The sequence below is a fragment of the Phaethon aethereus genome (assembly GCF_964289735.1).
Source record: "Phaethon aethereus genome assembly, chromosome: 29".
NCBI classification, from domain to species: Eukaryota; Metazoa; Chordata; class Aves; order Phaethontiformes; family Phaethontidae; genus Phaethon; species Phaethon aethereus.
Window position 1 is genome coordinate 2956238 of NC_138605.1, and position 18270 is coordinate 2974507.

General features: G+C 65.3%; 2 protein-coding genes across 3 annotated transcripts; both read left to right on the top strand.

Moving 5' to 3' along the window:
- Window positions 1-4589: 4589 nt before the first annotated feature.
- On the top strand, window positions 4590-7676 carry RAB5B (RAB5B, member RAS oncogene family). Of its 2 annotated transcripts, XM_082011944.1 has the most exons (5): window positions 4590-4811; window positions 5382-5533; window positions 5765-5887; window positions 6024-6117; window positions 6541-7676. In XM_082011944.1, the coding sequence occupies exons 1-5, from the start codon at window positions 4649-4651 to the stop codon at window positions 6654-6656; spliced, it is 648 nt and encodes a 215-aa protein (XP_081868070.1). In that variant the 5' UTR covers window positions 4590-4648; the 3' UTR covers window positions 6657-7676. The 2 variants fall into 2 exon arrangements, with proteins under 2 accessions (XP_081868070.1, XP_081868071.1); XM_082011945.1 differs by lacking the exon at window positions 5765-5887.
- A 1701-nt stretch (window positions 7677-9377) lies between these two features.
- Window positions 9378-11453, top strand: SUOX (sulfite oxidase; the record flags this gene model as incomplete). Its single annotated transcript, XM_082011930.1, has 3 exons — window positions 9378-9409; window positions 9499-9646; window positions 9961-11453. The coding sequence occupies 3 exons, from the start codon at window positions 9378-9380 to the stop codon at window positions 11389-11391; spliced, it is 1611 nt and encodes a 536-aa protein (XP_081868056.1). The 3' UTR covers window positions 11392-11453.
- Between the last annotated feature and the right edge of the window lie 6817 nt (window positions 11454-18270).

Consider the following 18270-nt stretch of genomic DNA (forward strand, 5'->3'; position numbering starts at 1 on the left):
TGCCCAAATCAGTGCAAGACAGAGGGACCTGATGCTGTTGTGGAAGAGCAGATCAATAAATGCTGTTCTCCCCGAGAAGCCACTCGCAGGACTCCCTTTCCAAAGGGCATCGGCAGCAGCGCTGGCCGTAGGCATCAGGCTGGGCTGGATCCCTCGAATCTGTGCAGGACTCGCTGTTTGTGCTGCGCACCTGCAGCGAGCGGCAGCTCGGTGCCGGAGCAGAGCCCAGATCCCTCCTGTGGGAGGACAGGAAGCTTCGCCAGGGTGGCCTTGAACATGTGTCGGCACTATCTCGGGTGAAGCGTGGGGGGATGGCGTGCGGCCGAACGGGGCTGTGAACTGGCTCTGCGGTGCGACGGGTTGAGTACAGGTGCCATGACTGCTGGGCTTTATGTGCCATGCCGGTTGGAGGAGAGCCGTCTCTCCTCCAGCCTCTGCAGGAGCTCACCAACACCTTCACGTCACCGAGCTGTCAGAGCTGGCTGAGTGGCGAGATCTCGATGTTCATTAAGGAGGGATGCCTAACGATGAGAGCCGTGGCGTGACTTTGTATAACGCTCGGCAGCATGTACCGGCTCAGGTTTGCCCCATGAGCTGGAGCTCCTGCAGCAGGGCCCAGTTGTGGTGTCCCAGCACTGCTGCGTGGCAAAGGCCAGGCTCCCTCTGTGACCAGCACTGGCTGGGCGAATCCGCGGCGGGCTGAGCCCCCACACGCCTCTGTGGTTGCTTGAGCACGATTGGGACATAGGAAAAGTATCGCTGGCAACAGGAAAGCAGTTAGCCCAGACGGGCTGTTGCAACCCTCCTCGCGAATGATGCCCCTTCTCCCAAGTGCGGTTCAGCCGGCACGGCCCTTGGCACACTCAGCTGCGGGTCTTGGAGGTCCCGGCGGCGCGGGCAGCTGGCGGTTGGGCAGGTGGGTGAGGTGCTGCCTCTGAATGCCGCATCCTGGCAGCACATGGAGGCTGCAGGAGCGTTTGGGGTCCCGTTTGGGACGAGATGCAGCGAGGTGGCCTCGGACTTCCTGAACCTCATCAGGCACCCATCAATCCCGTTTGCCACTGCCAGCACGGGCGCAGCCCTCAGCCAGGAAAAGCCTCTGCCACGGCGGCAGGGGAGGAGCGGATTCATCCCGGCAGGTTTTGTAGCCCCGCTCGTGGTCGTTGGTGCTTGCCGCTTCACACCGTAAATCTTGCTCAAGGAGCAGCTAACAGCTTGTAATTGCTGACAACACGAAAGCTGCCAAAAATAGCTGCAGACGTCTCTAGATCAACGTATAGTCAGCTTTTCACCAGTTGCGGCGATGTTTTAGTGGGAATATCTGTTTGTCTGTGGATGTTCCGATGCCCTGAAGCCCTGGTTTGTGTGAGGGAAGCTGAATTTGGATGGCTGGATCTTCCTTAATCCCTCAGAGGAGCCCTGGTGCGGGCAGGATTTCATGGCCACAGCGCTCTGTATTTAGCAAACAGAGGTGGATGGACAGAGTGCACCCGACCGGTGCTGCCCGCTGCGTCTCCAGCGTGTCCTGGAGCTGCTCCCGGGCAGGAGAAGCGGCTCCTTCCGGGGCCAGTGCTGCCTTGGGGTCCTGCGGAGTGAGTGGGGGCGAGGACGGAGCCACCCAGCCCCAGATGTCAGCGATTCGGGTGAGAACAGCTGAAGCCTTGAGGCCGTTTCTCCAGCAAACCCCAGAGCACTCCCAGCAGCCGATGGCTTCGTGGGACAGGGATGGCTTCGTCCAGGAGCTCACTCCGTGCAGAGACCTGGAGCTCCCATCCGGGCAGTGTGGCGGCAGCAGCTCCCACCTTGCCATCCTGAGGAGGAGACCCACGTGATGCCGGGGGCCAGGGGTCTGCAGCCGGCCAGGATCCACGGGTCTCCTGAGGTCCTGGAAAAGGTGAATTGGGGTTTGCGCCCAACGGCTGCCATTGGAGAGGTGCGGTGTGAGACTAGGTGTCTGGTGAAGCCGCTGCCAGTCCCCACAGTTGGGGGTCTGGGCTGGTCCCTGCCCTTCGGAGCCTCGCCGCTCACCTGCGCTGGGGCTGGCGGGGAGGGACCGTCCCCCTTCGAGCTGGAGCCCTTTGCCGGTGGCTGCGGGTGCCTGGCAGCTCCTCCCGTATAAATAAGCACAGGATCTATTCTGGGCACTCGCCGTGTGGCTCCAGCTGAAGCTGTAGAGCAGGATGACGGGATCTGGCTGTCACAAATCCCCGGCGAGCGGGTGGTGGAGGTCTAACGGCATGGTGGTGCTGAGTCCCCGTGGGATGAGCTGCTGCCTCGTGTCACGGGGCTGGGGCTGCAGTCAGGGTCTGCGCCGGTGCCCTCAGCCTCTGCGCTTGCGAGGAGCCTGGGCTGCTGCTGAAATAGCACTGGGGCGCAGCACTGAGAGGGGAAAAAGAGCAGCTTTTGGCAGGGAAGTTGCCCCGAGGAAGGAGGCAGCCGGCTGGGAGGGCGTGCTCAGGGCAGGCTTGGGACCAAGGCTGTGGCTCCCGGCCCACGGAAGGGACTGGCCCCGGCAGTGCCGGGCTGAGCTGGCGAAGGGGAGCGAGAGCAGACTTGGAGAGGGCGAGGCGGATCCGTTCCCAAAGCGGATTCCAGCAGCGGTTGCTTCAGAGCCCAATGATGTTTGCAGGGGGAGCTGACCTCGCTGGCAGAGGAGGGCTGAGCCGACGGCGGCTGTGCTGGGCTCGCACGGGCAGCTGCGGCGGCCAGTCCTGGTGGGGTGCAGCGGGGCTTCCCCTCATGCTTTGGGGTTTGAGCGTGGCTGGAGCCGAAATGAGCATCGTGCCCTGTGCCGCTGGAGCGGGTCCTGCTGTCTGCCTTGGCCTCATCGCAGCTGTGTCGCTGCTGGGATGGGGATTTCTGCTCAGGATAGTTAAAATACTTGTAAAATCTTCAGGCCTGCCTCTAAGCTGGCGGGAGTAACGCTTGACTGGAGTGATCCCGAACTTCATCCATGCCCGGCCTCATCCTGCTTGAGCTCTCCCAGTGCCTTTCCGGATCAAACCCAAGAGAATTGGCAGGAGTCTGGCAGCCTGGGCTGCGCCGACCGCGTTCCAGCGGGTCGGGTCGAGCCGAGCCGTGCTCGGGATGCTGCCGAGGCCGTTGCTGAGCTGCGCCTCTCCCAAGCGGTGCTGCAGGAGGGAGGCAGCGTTCCCTGTGCCTGAGTGAGCGCCGTGCCGATCAGTTTGTGTTCCCAGCATTTTGCTGTGCCTTGGGGGAGGCGGGGGTGATCCCCCTTCTCCCGGAGGGGTCCAGGGATGGCCGGGCTGGTGTCCGTGCCGCGCGAGAGCTGTGGTTAGCGAGCGTTTCCTGCCGGGCTTGTCCAGCTTTAGTCCTGCTTACGTCCTCAGGCAGATGGGGAAGGGGAACTGGCAACGAACGACTTTCCGCTTGTTGGTTCTGGTCTCTGCAGTCCTCGTCCTGTTGCTTGCCTGGCCCTGCGAGTGCGCGTAAATCTCTGCTGTGGCCCTGCCACCTTGGGACTGGAGCGTTACGAGGGAGAGCGAGACTGACTCCTAAATAAGAACACAAATCTGGCTTTCTCCCACTTTCTCTGGGTGTGTGAACCACAGGAGCTGAAACTCCAGCTGCCAGTGACCCTCAGGCTTTGCCTCTTTTCCGAGTGCCCCCTCCCAGCGCCCACCCCCTTGGGGCTTGGGGAGCCGTGTCGCTCCAGCTGCTGCGCCTGATCCCGCTAACGCCCGGGTTTGAGCAGGCAGCCGGCTCCACAGGCAGCGGTCACCAGTGCCGGCTGCCTGCGGGGCAGAGCTGCCCAGCCGGCGTCAGGCCGGCGCTGGCGGGGCGCACGGCTGGCTGCCTGCTGCCGTGCGTGTGCTGCGGGGATGCAGTCTGCACCCCCAGTCCAAGCAGCTCTGTCAGACCCCGGCTGCGGGAAAACAGGGACAAAAAAAACCAAACCAGGGCTGAGGAACTTTAAGGCAGAGCTGTGGAGCTTGTTCCCAACCCCTCCTCCTGGCCGGCTGGCAGGGAGGCAGCTGGAGCCGTTGTGGCATCTCCCCGGCTGCTGTGTAAACAAGAGCCGGTCCAGGCCTGGAGCTGCTCGCTGCCGGCCGGCTGCAATCCTGCCGCCCCTTCCCTGCTGCCCCGGCTCCTCGGCCCCGGCGGCGCGCCGTGTCCCGGCCTCAGGGCCGCTCGCCGGGAGCGGGAGGGCTGGAGGACTGCTGACTCACTCCCAGCCGCCTCGGCAGCGAGGAGCCCGTCTGCCTGGCGCTCGGATTAGCTCCTACCGAACCGTTTGCTGCTCCATGAAATTCCTCTGGAGTAGAGGCTTGGGGAGCGGAGCCGTGGCCCGCGGGTCCGTGCCATGTGCTTGTGCAGGGCGCCTGGGGAAAGACCCCACGTGAGGGGAGAGACCCCGTAACGAGGAGCATGCTCTAGCTTGAGGCAAGAAGAGTTTTGCCCGCTAACACTCGGCAGAGCGTGTCTCCGAGGACGCGATACAGTCCCGCGGGGACGTGGGGGTGCCATGCCGTGTGTGTTCAGCATGCCGACGGCTCTTTCTTCCTTCCAGGAGAGCCGAGCAGATCGAAGGCCAGCACCCTGCACCCAGCCCCTGTCCCACGCGGACGCCTCGTGCCTTCCCGGCTCTCCGGTTAGCAGGGCGCGCGGCGCCAGCAGCACCCAGGCCATGACCAGCCGAGGAGCCGCCAGGCCGAACGGGCAGTCCCAAGCCAGTAAAATCTGTCAGTTCAAGCTGGTGCTGCTGGGCGAGTCGGCGGTGGGGAAATCCAGCCTGGTGCTGCGCTTCGTCAAGGGCCAGTTCCACGAGTACCAGGAGAGCACCATCGGTGGTGAGTCGGCGAGAGGCGCCCGTCCTGGGCACTGCTGCGCCCTCGCGTAACGCCCTGGGTCACCCGCAGCCCCGTCGCCATGGCTCTACCTTGTGCCGGTGTTATTTCCCGTTAAATAAAAGCCCGCGCCGGGCTCCGAGCCCTTGCCCTGTGGCCACGGTACGTGGACCAGGCACGCGAGCATTTGGCAACCAGCCCTCCGCCTGTGAGTCGGGCTCTAGCCACAGTCCCCACTCCTCGTCCCATGGTCTCGTGGCGGTGGCTGGTGACGCCTGAGTGGATGCAGCAGTCCCCGGGCTGCGGCCGGCACAGGAGCCCTCGCCTATCCCTTGATAAGCGTGCTGCTCACGCGGAGCAGACAGGATTTTTTCCTGGCAAGCTGGGCTCGATGTGAGTAACGGGCTCCTCCGCCCTGGCCCTGGAGCCGGCTGCGGGGTCGGGGTGCACCCAGATCCGCAACCCTGCTGAGGCCAGACTGGGGGTGTGGGGAGGGTTCCCTGCTGCCCGTTGGGTACCTGCCCGCAGCGGGGGCGGCTGAGGCAATGCTAGTGCCGTCTTTCCTCCCGACAGCGGCGTTCCTTACACAGTCTGTCTGCCTGGACGACACAACGGTAAAGTTTGAGATCTGGGATACGGCCGGCCAGGAGAGATACCACAGCCTGGCCCCGATGTACTACCGGGGGGCACAAGCTGCCATCGTGGTCTATGATATCACCAACCAGGTAGGGCCCCCTCCGGGCTCCTCGGCCGCCAGGCGCGGGGCACCTTGCTTCAGCTGCCCGGCAGCGCAGGCCTGCGCGGCTCGGGGGTGCTCGCGGCTGCGGGGGTCTCTCCCGGGGTCTTCTCCTCGCAGGGAGGCGGGGGCGGCTCTTGCCCTGGTGGGGGTCCCTCTAAGACACCCGCCTTGCAGCACAGCGGTGGGACGAGCCTTGAGTTCCCGCCTCTGCTCCTAGGAAACGTTTGCACGGGCGAAGACATGGGTGAAGGAGCTGCAGAGACAAGCCAGCCCCAGCATCGTGATCGCCCTCGCAGGCAACAAGGCCGACCTGGCCAGCAAACGCATGGTGGAATATGAAGTAAGTGTCGGCGCGAGGCTCCTCCGAGCCAGCGTGAGCTCCCCTGCCCGTCCCCGTCCCCCCTCGGCGCTGCCGCGGGAGATGTGCTGGGGCTTTGGCCGCCGAACCCTCACCCGGCTGCTCGCACCTCTTCCAGGAGGCGCAGGCCTACGCAGACGACAACAGCCTATTGTTCATGGAGACGTCGGCCAAGACAGCCATGAACGTGAACGACCTCTTCTTGGCCATTGGTGAGGCTCCGGGAGTGGCTGGGGAGCGAGGGCGGGCTGTAAGGGGGTCTGCCCAGCGTGCAGCTTCCCCTCCCGAGCTTTTTGGGAGGCCGAGCAGAGCTGGTGTCTGTCCTGCCCTCCGGTGAGCACGGCTCCTTGTGGCCCATGTGCCGGGCTGCGGTGCTGCCGCTGGCGCTCAGCACTGAGGCGCGCGGCGCCGACGCTCAGCGCGTGAACGGCTCGGAGGGAAACTGCTCTTTCCCCCCGGGGAAGCCCCGGCAGGCGCGTGGGCCTCGCCGGCGCGGCTGGGGTGGCTTCAGGGCCTCCGCTGCGCTCGAGCCGGGGTCCGGCCGGTCCTGAAGCCCTCCCCGAAGCCCGCAGCAGCGGCGCTGTGCGAGCCCCCGTCCTGCTCCCGCTGCCATCTTGCCCCTCTTCCCCCTCCAGCCAAGAAGCTGCCAAAGAGCGAGCCCCAGAGCACGAGCGGAGCGGCGGGCAGGAGCAGAGGCGTGGACCTGCACGAGCAGAGCCAGCAGAACAAGAGCCAGTGTTGTAGCAACTAAAGGGCGGCCTCCGCCAGCGCCCGCGCGAGAGGAAGAGCTAAGATATAACCTCCATCCCCGTCCACCTCACCTCACCTCCATAACGGCACACCGAGAAACCCGTCTGATCCAAAACCCTCCCGAGAGCTCCCTCTAACTGCACTTTTTAATGCTTCAAAACCACCTCCAGACACCCGTCACCACCATCCCGATGGCAGTGGAACTAGATCAGCCGGGGACTTAACTTCCAAAAAAAACAAACTCTTCTTCACTTTGTATTATAGGTGCAAATAGCGACCTAATATTCTGATTTCTCCCTCCATCTTCCTCCCTCTCCCACCTCCCTCTCTGCTTTGGTAAATCTGGGTTCCCGTTAACGTCTCTCCTTCCAGCCCGCCCGTAGAGCCGGGGCGGGGGAGAGCCGAGGCGGTGGTGGCATCGGCCTCGGCGGCTCGTGTTGTGGCGAACCAGAGACCTCCGGAAAACACGGGATTTTTCCGAGGGGGGTCTGTCATGGATTTCTTTTTAATTTTTTTTTTTTTCCCTCCCGTTTCTTCTGTTTGGCTGTCGGGGGGAGGAAAGCTGCAGTGTCCTTAATTTCTTCCTAGGTGGCCTTTTTTGCTGGAGGATCGGAAGTGCCTGGGGGCTTTCTATAGGGGGAGGGGGGAAGCGGGGCGACCGCCGGACCCACGATCGCCGTGAAGTCACCACGGGCGACACTTCCCCACCACTCCACCTTCACCCATTGAGCTGTCACAGGTTATTGCTGCGGCTGCCCCACAAGCGACGTCCCGCCGGTGGTCCCGACGCGCTCGGGGCGTGGACGGCCGCGACAAACCCGCCGATCTCTGGCGCCGCAGGTTGTCCCCGTGCTCCCGGCTGGCGGCCTCTGGTTTGCACTTTAGTCACAGAAATGTCCCGTTCGGATGCACCTTGGTGGTTTTTCTCTTTCGTACCCGCCGGGCCCGAGCCCTGGGGGGCAGCCGAGGGGGCAGGCGGCACCGTGCTGACGTAGTTCTGTTTCTGCTTTGCCCGAGGAGGTTTCCTGGCTGGAGAATGCCCCGGTCGCGGCGCAGCCGCCCTGGGAGAGCCGGGACGTTACCGGGCGCCGTCGGTGGGTCCCGGCAGCGGAGTGACGTGGCCCCACGGAGGCCCCCCGCCTCCGGGCGCTGCGCGGGCGCCTCTGGTCAGGGCGCCGCAGCGTGAGGGGGCACCCCGACGTGGGGCACGCCGACGCGGCAGCAGCCCCCGCGTGACGGCTCCCTGCTCCGCAGCCGGCACTTGCCAGGCCCCGGCCACATCCTGTCGCTCCCAGCGCCTGCCAGGAGCACCCCACTCTGTCTGTGGGGCTTTGGGGTCAGGCCAGGCTTCCTGGACCCCTCCAGGGGGGTCCTGCTTGCAGGGTGGGGGGCTCTGGGGAGCCCCCCCAGTGTTGTGGGTCAGCGTGGGACCCGCTGCCTCTCGGGGCTGTGGGGCAGAGGGACCCGTCTCATATGAAGCCCCCAGCACAGAGGCAGAGCCCGCAGGCAGATAAACCCCCTGCCCCTGCCGCGGGCAGCCCCCCGGGCACGCTCTGGCTTCACTTGACGGTGCCGCCAGGCCCTGCCGGTGCTGGCAGAGCCTCGTGCCGCGGCGTCGGCAACGGTTGCGTCTTCTCTTGGGCTGGGGTCCGGCTGGCGGAGCCCCCCAGAGTCAGTGACTTGTATGTAACCAGGGAGCGGAGCGAGCGGGGCTGAGGGCCCCGTTGTCCCCTGCTGCCCCTAACCCTCCCGAGCCCCCTGCCAGCAGCCCCACCTCTCCCCCCACCATCTTCTGGCCAAAACCCTGGACCAAATGGGGACACTGCAGCTTTTCTCACTCTTTCTTCTGCTTCTTCTCTGATAATTATTACTATTTTTTTTATTATTATTTTTTTGCTTTGAGAAAGCTCCGCCATTGCATTTAAATAACAATCATGGTAACAGAACTCAGCCGCTGATTTACCGGTGTATTTAATGTAAGTAAAACCAAACAACGACAAAAGGGGAAGAAAAAACCCCTCCGTGTGCCCAGGGAGAGATTTAAGGGGGGGGGCTTGAAGTGGTCGCCCCCTCCCCCCCCCCCCCCCCCCCTTGGCTCTTGGCACCGGGCCGGAGCTGGAGCTGTCCCAGCCCTGCCCTGATAACGCTTATCGCAGCGGCCAGCTGGGCGGTGGCCACCGGGTGTTCGCTACCGCCAGCCCCGGGAAAGGAACGGAACCGGCCCCGGCTGTCCACCGGGAACGGCGCGAGGGGGACGGGCTGGCCCTTTAAATGCGGCAGCCATTGCCTCTTTAAGACCCCCTCGATGGCTGTTGCCCGTTTAAGCCCCGCCTCTGACGGGCCCCCCCGCGGGTTTAAGCCGTGCCCACACCGCCCCTCTGGGCCTGGGGGGGCGTGGCGGGAGGGCTCGTCCCCCCCGTCGAGGCCACGCCCATCGCCCCTCTCTTAAAGAGACAGAGACGGGCCGCAGATCGCGCTACCGGAGCCGTAACGCAGGTGCGTAGCAGGGCGGACCGGGGCCCGCCTGGGGCTGGGGGAGGGTGGGAGGCACCGGAGCGAGGGGCGGGGGAGGAGCGGAGATGTCCCACGCGGGTCCCTGGTGCCCGCTTCCCCCGGGGCCGGGGGGGGTCCCGCCGGTGCCGGTAACGGTGCTGGTAACGGTTCTGGTAACGGTGCTCGGTGCCCGCCCCAGCCGCTCTTCTCTCGCCCAGGAGCCGCCGCGATGCTGCTGCTCCGAGCCGTCGCCGGGCGCAGGTAGGAGCTGCCCCGCCGGCGCTGCCCGCGGCCCCCGCCACCCCCCCCTCCCCGCGCCCCGGCCGGTCTCAGCCCCGCTCTCCCCGCAGGCTCCCGCCGCTGCCGCTGCCCAACCGCGGCTGCTCCCGGTTCGCCCCCGGCAGCCCGGCCGCGGGGGGACGCCGGGGGGCGGCCCCGGTGCTGGCGGCGTTGCTGGGTCTCGGAGCCGTCCTGGCCTACGGAGAGCGGCGACGGCGGGTGAGCGGCGGCGGGGGGGGCGGCACCAGGCGGTGCTGAGTCGCGGGGAGGGGGGCGGGCTGGATCCCGGGGGAGGGGGCAACCCCGGGGCGCCCGGATGCTCCGGGACACGTCCCCCGTCCTTCTCTGGGACGGGGCAGCGGGGTCCGGCTGGGGGGGGGCAGGGGGGGAGTTCATCCCCCTGGCTGTGGGTCACTGCCCCGGGGTGCTGGTCTTAGGGGTGGACCCCAGCGTACCGGTGGGGGCGATGGGGGCACCCCCAGGGATGGGGCAGCGGGTGCCACGCTCCCCGCTGATGGGCTGGGGTCCCCCAGGGCGCTCAGGCGGCCCAGGCCACCCCTGCCCCCCGCTACCCCCTGTACACGCGGGAGGAGGTGGGGCGGCACCGCTCCCCCCGGGACCGCGTCTGGGTGACCCACGGCACCGAAGTCTTCGACGTCACCGACTTCGTGGAGCTGCACCCCGGGGGGGCCGACAAGGTGCTGCTGGCAGCCGGTGGGGCCCTGGAGCCCTTCTGGGCCCTCTACGCCGTCCACAGCCAGCCCCACGTCCTGGAGCTGCTGCGGGAGTACAAGGTGGGGGAGCTGGACCCCAAGGAGGCGCCGCCGGCCCCCGACGCCGCCCAGGACCCCTTCGCTGGGGACCCCCCCCGGCACCCTGGGCTGCGCGTCAACAGCCAGAAGCCGTTCAACGCGGAGCCGCCGGCAGAGCTGCTGGCCGAGCGCTTCCTGACACCCAACGAGCTCTTCTTTACCCGCAACCACCTGCCGGTGCCGGCGGTGGACCCCGGCTCCTACCGGCTGCGGGTGGAGGGGCCGGGGGGCCGGGCGCTCTCCCTGTCGCTGGCCGAGCTGCGCAGCCGCTTCCCCAAGCACGAGGTGACGGCCACACTGCAGTGCGCCGGCAACCGCCGCACCGAGATGAGCCACGTCCGCCCCGTCAAGGGGCTGGCGTGGGACATCGGGGCCATCAGCACGGCCCGCTGGGGCGGCGTGCGGCTGCGCGACATCCTGCTGCACGCCGGCTTCGAGGAGGAGCGGGAGGGCGAGTGGCACGTCTGCTTCGAGGGGCTGGACGCCGACGTCGGGGGGGCCCCCTACGGCGCCTCCATCCCCTACGGCCGCGCCATCAGCCCGGCCGCCGACGTGCTGCTGGCCTACGAGATGAACGGTGAGGAGCTGCCCCGCGACCACGGCTTCCCCGTGCGCGTGGTGGTGCCCGGTGTGGTGGGCGCCCGCAGCGTGAAGTGGCTGCGGCGCGTGGCCGTCAGCCCGGCCGAGAGCCCCAGCCACTGGCAGCAGAACGACTACAAGGGCTTCTCCCCCTGCGTGGACTGGGACACGGTGGACTTCTCGGCGGCGCCCGCCATCCAGGAGCTGCCGGTGCAGTCGGCCATCACCCACCCGCGCCCCGGGGCGGCGGTGCCGGCGGGGGAGCTGACGGTGAAGGGCTACGCCTGGAGTGGGGGTGGGCGGGAGGTGGTGAGGGTGGACGTCTCGCTGGACGGCGGCCGGACCTGGCGGGTGGCGCGGCTGGCGGGCGAGCGGGCAGCGCCGGGGCGCGCCTGGGCCTGGGCGCTGTGGGAGCTGCAGGCGCCGGTGGCGGCGGGCGCCAAGCTCGAGATCGTCTGCAAGGCGGTGGACGGCAGCTACAACGTGCAGCCCGACACCGTGGCGCCCATCTGGAACCTGCGCGGGGTCCTCAGCAACGCCTGGCACCGCGTCCGCGTCACCGTCAGCCGCTGACTGTCGCGGCAGCTTTCCCCGCGCGCCCGCGGCCGCTCAAAGGTCGCCGCCTTTTACAGCCCCCGACATGTGAAAGTGACTCCATAAAGATTGCGCAGATTTATGGACTCGGCGGCTTCCTGGGGCAGGGTGGGGGCGATGCCGCCGTAGCGGGACAGGGGGGCGGCCCTGGGGGACCCCCCAACCTCCCCCCTGGCCCTACAGCTCCCTGCCACGGGACCCCTCTGTCCCCAGGCAACCCTGGGACCCTCTGGGGCCCTGGGACCCTAGATAACCCCCTGACCCCACGGGCCCCTGTGACCCTAGATAACCCCCGACCTGTGGGACTCACGCCCTGACCCACAGCCCCGCTATGGGCCACCCCCGCCCCTCCACAGCCCCCCCCAGCCCTCCTGACCCCACGGAGCCCCGGCCTGCGGCCTCCCCGCCCCGAGGGGACCCCCTGGCCCCATGGGGACCCCCGGCCCGGTACCGGGCCTCTCGGCGCCGCTCACGGGCTCCCCTTAACGGTCGCCGCGGGAGGGGACCCGGTACCTCTCGGTGCGTCGTCGTTCCTGCCCGCGAGCCTGTCCCCGCCGTACCGGTTATCGATTATCGGTTATCGATTACCGCCCCCGCACAGGCCCCCTCCATCGATGCCCTCGGCGCTCCCCCCTCGGCCCCGCTCTCGGCGCTCCGCTGCCCGCCCCTGGGCAGCCGGCGGCCGCTCGATGCGCCGGCGCTCGGCTGAGCCCCCCGTGCCGGCCCACGGCGGCCGCGGCGCCCCCCTCCCGGCGGCTCGAGGGCGTCGGCGCTCGGCTGCGCGGCCTGGCTGCGCGCGGGGGCCGGAAGTGGCTCGGGGCGGGCGGGGGGGCCCGGGCCCGCCTCAGGTGAAGCCGCCGCCGATGGAGCCGCCGCCGCCGCCGAGCCCCTGAGCCCCCCCGCCGCTCCCCCACGCCCTGCGGCCGGGCCGCGCCGGGGGGGCCCTCCCCGAGCCCCGCCGGTGAGAGCGGGGCGCTGTCGGGCGCCGGGCGGGCGGGGGGCAGCGAGGCCGGGGCCGCTGGTTTGGGGCGGGGGGGATTGGGGTGTGACCAGGCCGGGGGGGGCCTGTCTGGGCTGGGGGGCTGTGGGTCCAGCGGGGCTGGGGGGTCGCCGTGGGGGCTGCGGGCGGCCAGGGAGGGGGGAGCTGCCCTGGGGGCTGGGGAGGTGGCGGGGGGTGGTGAGCGCTTGGCTGGGGGTGTCTGTCTCCCGCGGGCTTATGTCCCGGGAGGTGTCACGGGTTTGAGTGGGGTCTGTGCCCCGTGGGGGGGCAGGGAGCAGGAGCCGGGTTTGTGGGGGTGAGCCCCCCGCGGGGGGGGCCCGAAACCTTCCCCGAGCCCCTTTCCCCGGAGTCGGGCCGGGGTGGGGGGTCCCTCCTCACAGGGGGCAGCCCCGAGACTTGGTGGCCGGGGGGCCTGGGGGTGACTCACCTCCGCCTCTGGGACGTGGCCCAGCGGCCGGCCCCGCCGTTGGGGAAGGGGCCTCGGGGCTCCCCGCCTCGGGGCTGGGGCTGTGCTGTCCGTGAAGTGACCGGTGGCACGGCGGGGCTCGGGGCCGGGGGCAGCGGGGACCCCCGGCGAAGTCCTGCCGCTTGCTCTGCACCCCTGCTCCACGGAGGCGTCCGGCTGTCCGTGTGCTGGGAGCGCTTCCCTCCGCTCGCTGTTCCCATTCCCGGGAATGCTGGGTTTCGGGAGCGGGGGTTAGAGGATGCCTCTCTGCGGTTTTAGGGCGCGCCTTCACCGAGCGCTTTTACTCCTCTGCAACGCAGCCGGTGGCTCCAGGGTCAAGGTTGCTGCGGGCGCCGCTTCTTAGGTGAAGCTGTTTGCTCCAGGCAGGGTTTTCCCGATCAGCCTGTAACTGCCGGAGCCTCCTCTTTGGTTGTGTGATGGGGATACTCATATGTGGGATTCACCCCCCTGTTTTCATGTCACCCAGTGCTCCCCCCGTCCCCTTTTACCGATCCACAGCAGCTCTGGAGACCTTCCCGGGCAGGAGGGGCTGCGCTTTCTCCCCTCTTGTGCAGGGTGGGCACCGGGACGGGCAGCGCATGGCTCCGGCAGCTCCACGGAGAACGGGTGCGAGTTCCCCACGGCCCAGAGCCAGCATCCCGGCTGCTGCCTGACTCCGGTCCCGCTGGACCCCTCCTGAAGAGAAGCTGTGGTGCCAAGGACCGGCTCGTTTTGCTCGCAGAGAGTGAGAGCGTGTCCGTTGTCAGTCCCAAACGGGAGCTTCGTGCCGATGCCCTGCCACGGCATCTGGACCCCCACAGGGATTGCTGAAGGGGGACTCGGGGACCCCGGGGGGGCACAGGAAGAGGCAGCGGCAGCTTGGGGAAGCTCTTGGGCCAAAGCTGCTGCTGGCAGCCCAGCTGTAAACTTGTCTCGGCTCCGGGGTACGTGGTGGGCGCTCGGGGCCTGCGCTGCGAGGACGGGGGACTTCCTCGGGCACCAGTGCTCTGGATGGGTCCCGGTGCTGTGCTTTGCGCCTGGCGAGGCCGCTGTCTGTGGGGTGAGGGCGGCGTTGTCCAGCAGAAGCTCGCAGCTATCTTGCCGCTGCGTATTGGGGTCCCGGCACTTGCAAAATAGGGAGCGTCTGCGCCTGCCGCGTCGCAGCCTGTGCCCCTCGGAGTAGACTGTGCCTGGGGCTGGGGGCGGTGGGGAAGCGTGAGCTGTGTGCTGGGCTGGGCGAGCGGCGGCAGAGCCGGTGGGGATGGGGTAATGATTTTTGGCCTCATCTTGGCTTTCGTTTCCAAGGACTCCTGGAAACCTGAGCAGCCTCAATAAGCCTGTGTGGCAGACGGGGCTCTGGAGCCCTCGTCAAGGTGCCGGTGTTCGGAGGAGGCGGGGAGCCCCGGAGCGCCAATTCTGTTTGCGCAGCAGTGGCTCGTGCTCCCGAGGGGAATTAGGGAAATCGCGGGGGCCGATGTGGTCTCTGGGCCCAAGGACAGAGCGGGGTTATCCGAGGGCAGCAGACGCAGGATGGGCACGAGGAGGGAGCATCCAGCAGAGGATTAATTTTTCTCTGCTCTCAGTGGATCAGTTCCATTTAAAACACGCGTGAGCGTCGTTAGCGAAGTGGGGCCGCAAGCGATAGCGTTGAAAGTGCAGCACGGCTTCGCTTCCCAATGGCCCGGGCCTCCTTCCTGCGGTCCGTATCTCGCTGTCCAAGCAAGCACTGAAGAAGGAACTTCTCTTTCCTCCCTTCGCTGCCAGGGCGGTCTCATGAAACGTCTTTTCATCTTTTGTAGGCTCAGCGTCGTCGCTCGCGGTTGTTATTTATTCGTATTGTGGTGAAGCCCAGAGGGCACAACACGGGTTTAGATGCTGAACAAAGACGCGGTAGAAGGCAGCCCTCGGTTTGCTTCGAGTTAAAACTTTGTTGAAGTCGCTGAGTCTCGGCAGCGTGTTTAAGACGAGGAATTTTACATTTTACACTGCACTGGTCTATGGTGCTTTTTCCATCGGCAAGCTTTTAAACAAGATGATATCAATGAACGGGCAAGGCTTGTGTCCTGTCCTGTCCGTGTTAGGAGCGGTTCCAGCAGGGAGGAGCTTCTCCAGGCAGTGAATATTAGTGAAAAACAGCATCCCCGCTTTGACGGGAGACAGCGCCTGGTGTCTCACCTGCCTGCTGCTGGACCTCGCTTCGATCGCCGATCCAGGGTCTGCATCCGGCTCCTCGGAGGGTTTCTCTCTCTCTCTTCCCCTGTTTTATCAAACTTTAGGTATAAAAAAGGATGGAAATTGCAGCCGTGTTTGCTCAGCTCCTGGGTTAAGGCACCTGAGACACGGGCGTTATCTGGGAGATGGTCTTCGGTCAATAACCTGGGGGTCGCAGGCGATGGTACCAGACCCGTCTCTGCGGGTCAAGACTCGGCTGCGAGGCTGGGCTCGTGCAGACGGATGCAGCGGCCGCGTCGGCTCTGCCGGTGTGAGAAACCCCAGCACAAGCAGCTAGGAGTGGGGTATAGGACGCTTTTCTTCCCGTCCCTAACGCAGTAACCCAAGAACGTTCCTGTTGCTTCGCTCCAGCGTAGCTTCTCCTCTAAATGTCGGAGGAGGTGGAGGGTCCCTCCCCGGCTCAGCAGCGAGGAGCTGTCGGCTGCCGCCCTCCGATGCAGCATTGCGTTAAATTATTTGTTTTTTAGCGATGACACTTCATCTTATTTAATAATCTATTTCAAAATATGGAAACAACGGGAACTATTTTTTAACGGATAAAACATGTCACGACGCTTTAATTTTCGCTTCTGAAAGGCAGCTCCCTTCACTTCTGCCTCTGCTGAACCGCTTGAGCTGGGTCTTCCCCGAGCGCGGCGCTCTGCGAGCCGCTTCCTCGGCACTTGAATCGAGGACCCTCGCAGGACGGGGGGCTCTCCGTGAAAGCAAGCCTTTTCCCTGCGCCGGGTTTTGAAGCGTTTCCAGTGACACAAACTTCGGTGTGTTTGAGCAGCCGGTTTGTTCAGGGAGCTTCTATTTGCAGCAAAGGTGGAAAAAAAAGTCCTCGCGTTGGAAAACAAACGGCAGCTCATGGAAACGACGGTTTGGGAAAAAGCAACTGCGGGGACCTTTACAGCCCTTACTAATTCTGACCCCGACAGGAGGCTTGAAGATGTTCGCCCCGAGCGTCTCTTCCCCCGGCACGCGCCGCTTCTCATCCCGCCGCGGGCTCGCTGCTTCCGGCGACACCGGTGCCGGCAGCGCCGCGCCAGGCTGTCCCGCAGCAGGTCAGCGGGGAGGCGGGAGCCAAGCCTCGGCGCAGGGAGGGATGTGGTGGCGGCTGGGAGGCGTTCGGTGTGGCGCGGGAAGGCCGGGACCTGGGTGTCTGCACGCCGGGCGCCTCTCGGGAAGCAACCCTGCCTGCAAGCCGCGCCGCCGGCCCCGCGGAGAAACGGGTCAGACCGAAGGGTTTTGATGTCTCTGGCGGGTTTCTGTGCGGGTCTGGCGGGAGCCGTCCGTCTACCCTCTGTGGGGGCTGATGTTGTAACCTTAAAAAAGAATCTGGCAGGTACCTCGGTGTAATCGGGCTGGGGTGTCTCTTCCTGCCGTCATGTGTCTGGAGAGGCGTTTCGCCACGGGTGCCGAGCGCTCGGCGTTGTTTCACAGCGCTTGAGGTGTAACCAGAAGCACCGGGGAGAAATTAAGAGGGGAAGAAAAGAGGCTGGCGTTCCTAACGAGGGGTTAGAACGGGCTCCGGAGGCACCCTGTGGTGGAGGGTGCGTGGAAGCAGCCTGCGGGCTGGGCCCAGTGGGATCTAAGAGACTTTTCCCATCTCTGGGATATTTTTGCCATCCCAGGATTAAGCAAAGACCCGGTGCAGGGGGGGCACCCAGGCCTGGCCGCCTTTGGAAGCCTCTTGTTATTAGTGCAAAGGACGTTCACAAATTACATCATGCTGAGATGGAGGTTTTTTTTAAATTGGGCTAGTTCTGAGGACTTCTTTTTTTTTCCTTGAGTGTTGCCACTTGGGGAAAAGTCCTTATTTCAGAGGGGAGGAGAGCATCGAGCAGCACTGAAGGCATCTGCTCTAATTTTAGTGCGCTTCTGTCTCAGATTCCCAAGTCGATGATCGCACCTGAAAGCTGGGAAGGAAGTCTGGAGACACACTCTCTGCGCCCGATGGCCCAAAGCGTTGAGGTTTGTCCCCGATCCGAGTCCTCGCCGTGCCGTCTGACCCAGACCCCCCTCCGGAGAGAGGACAAACGCTGTGCTTCGGGCTGGGGCTCTGCTCCGAGGGGCTCGGCGAGGGGTTGCCCTTGCTGCGGAGGCGGCGGGCGGCTCTTAGCGGTGCTGCGCGGCAGCTCGGAGGTGGCCGGCATCTCCCCCCGTCGCACCGGCACCGAGCGGGGACGGGCCGAAGCCGCGTCCTTGGAAGCAGCCCCTTCTCCCGGGGACGTTTTCACCCGGGCGGTGACGTGGGGTTTTGTCAGTCCGGCTGCGCAGCCTTTTTGCGGTGCTTTTCGAAATCAAAAGGCTTCTGGGCACAAATGACACGCGGAACCGTTTTCTAGCCGAAGGTTAACGATGGGCCGTCGTTAGCGCAGAGCTGTAGGTTCATGTGAACTAGGTGCTGCTTTTAATTTGCAGTTCTTTAAAGTTGCGGTTCCTGCTCGCGAGGCCTTACGCTCAGCCGAAATGAAGGAAAATAACACGTGGCTCGGGGCTCCTGAAACGCTCCCGCTGTTTCCTCTGGGTCCCCTGGTAAAATACAAAGGCGCGAGGAATCGATCTCTGTTATTGCACATCATTCCGTTAACGTTAACGAGACCGGCGTGCGTGCGTAGGAAGTAGGAGTTACAGAACTGGCTCCTCAACTTGTATTTGGCTGATTATTAGCTGATTGCTTTGAGGGAAATTAATTTCTCCTTCTCGCTCCTCGCTGCCGGTGGTTTAGGGAGGACGCTGGGGTCCTGCTTGTCCCTGGCCTCGGCCGCGAGCCGGGGGCTGTGACGGGTCCTTGGGAGGGGGCGATGCCGCAGCTTTCCGTGCCGTGCGTCACCCACGGTGCCCCTCAGACAGTCGCTTGGTCTTTTATTTATTTATTTTAATTTCGTATTTTCAAGGGCTTCTGCCGAGTACAGGAGGGAACGGGCTTTCTAAATAAAATTGATTTTTATTAGCGCTTTGCCGTGCCCTTTGTGCAAAGCAGTCGGGTCCCTGAGCGGGCGTGCGTAACGCAGAAAAGCAAAATTACGGGTTCAACGAAAACAAAGCTGCAGGATGCATTTTAAACCACAGTTCCTGTGTAACCCGGCGCTTGAGAGAGAGAGATTTCAACCTAAATTATTTTCATCTCGCGACGTTAACAGCCACTGCGGGGTGGGAAGGGGAGCTCTGCAGCGCTCGGCTTTTCCTTCGCTGC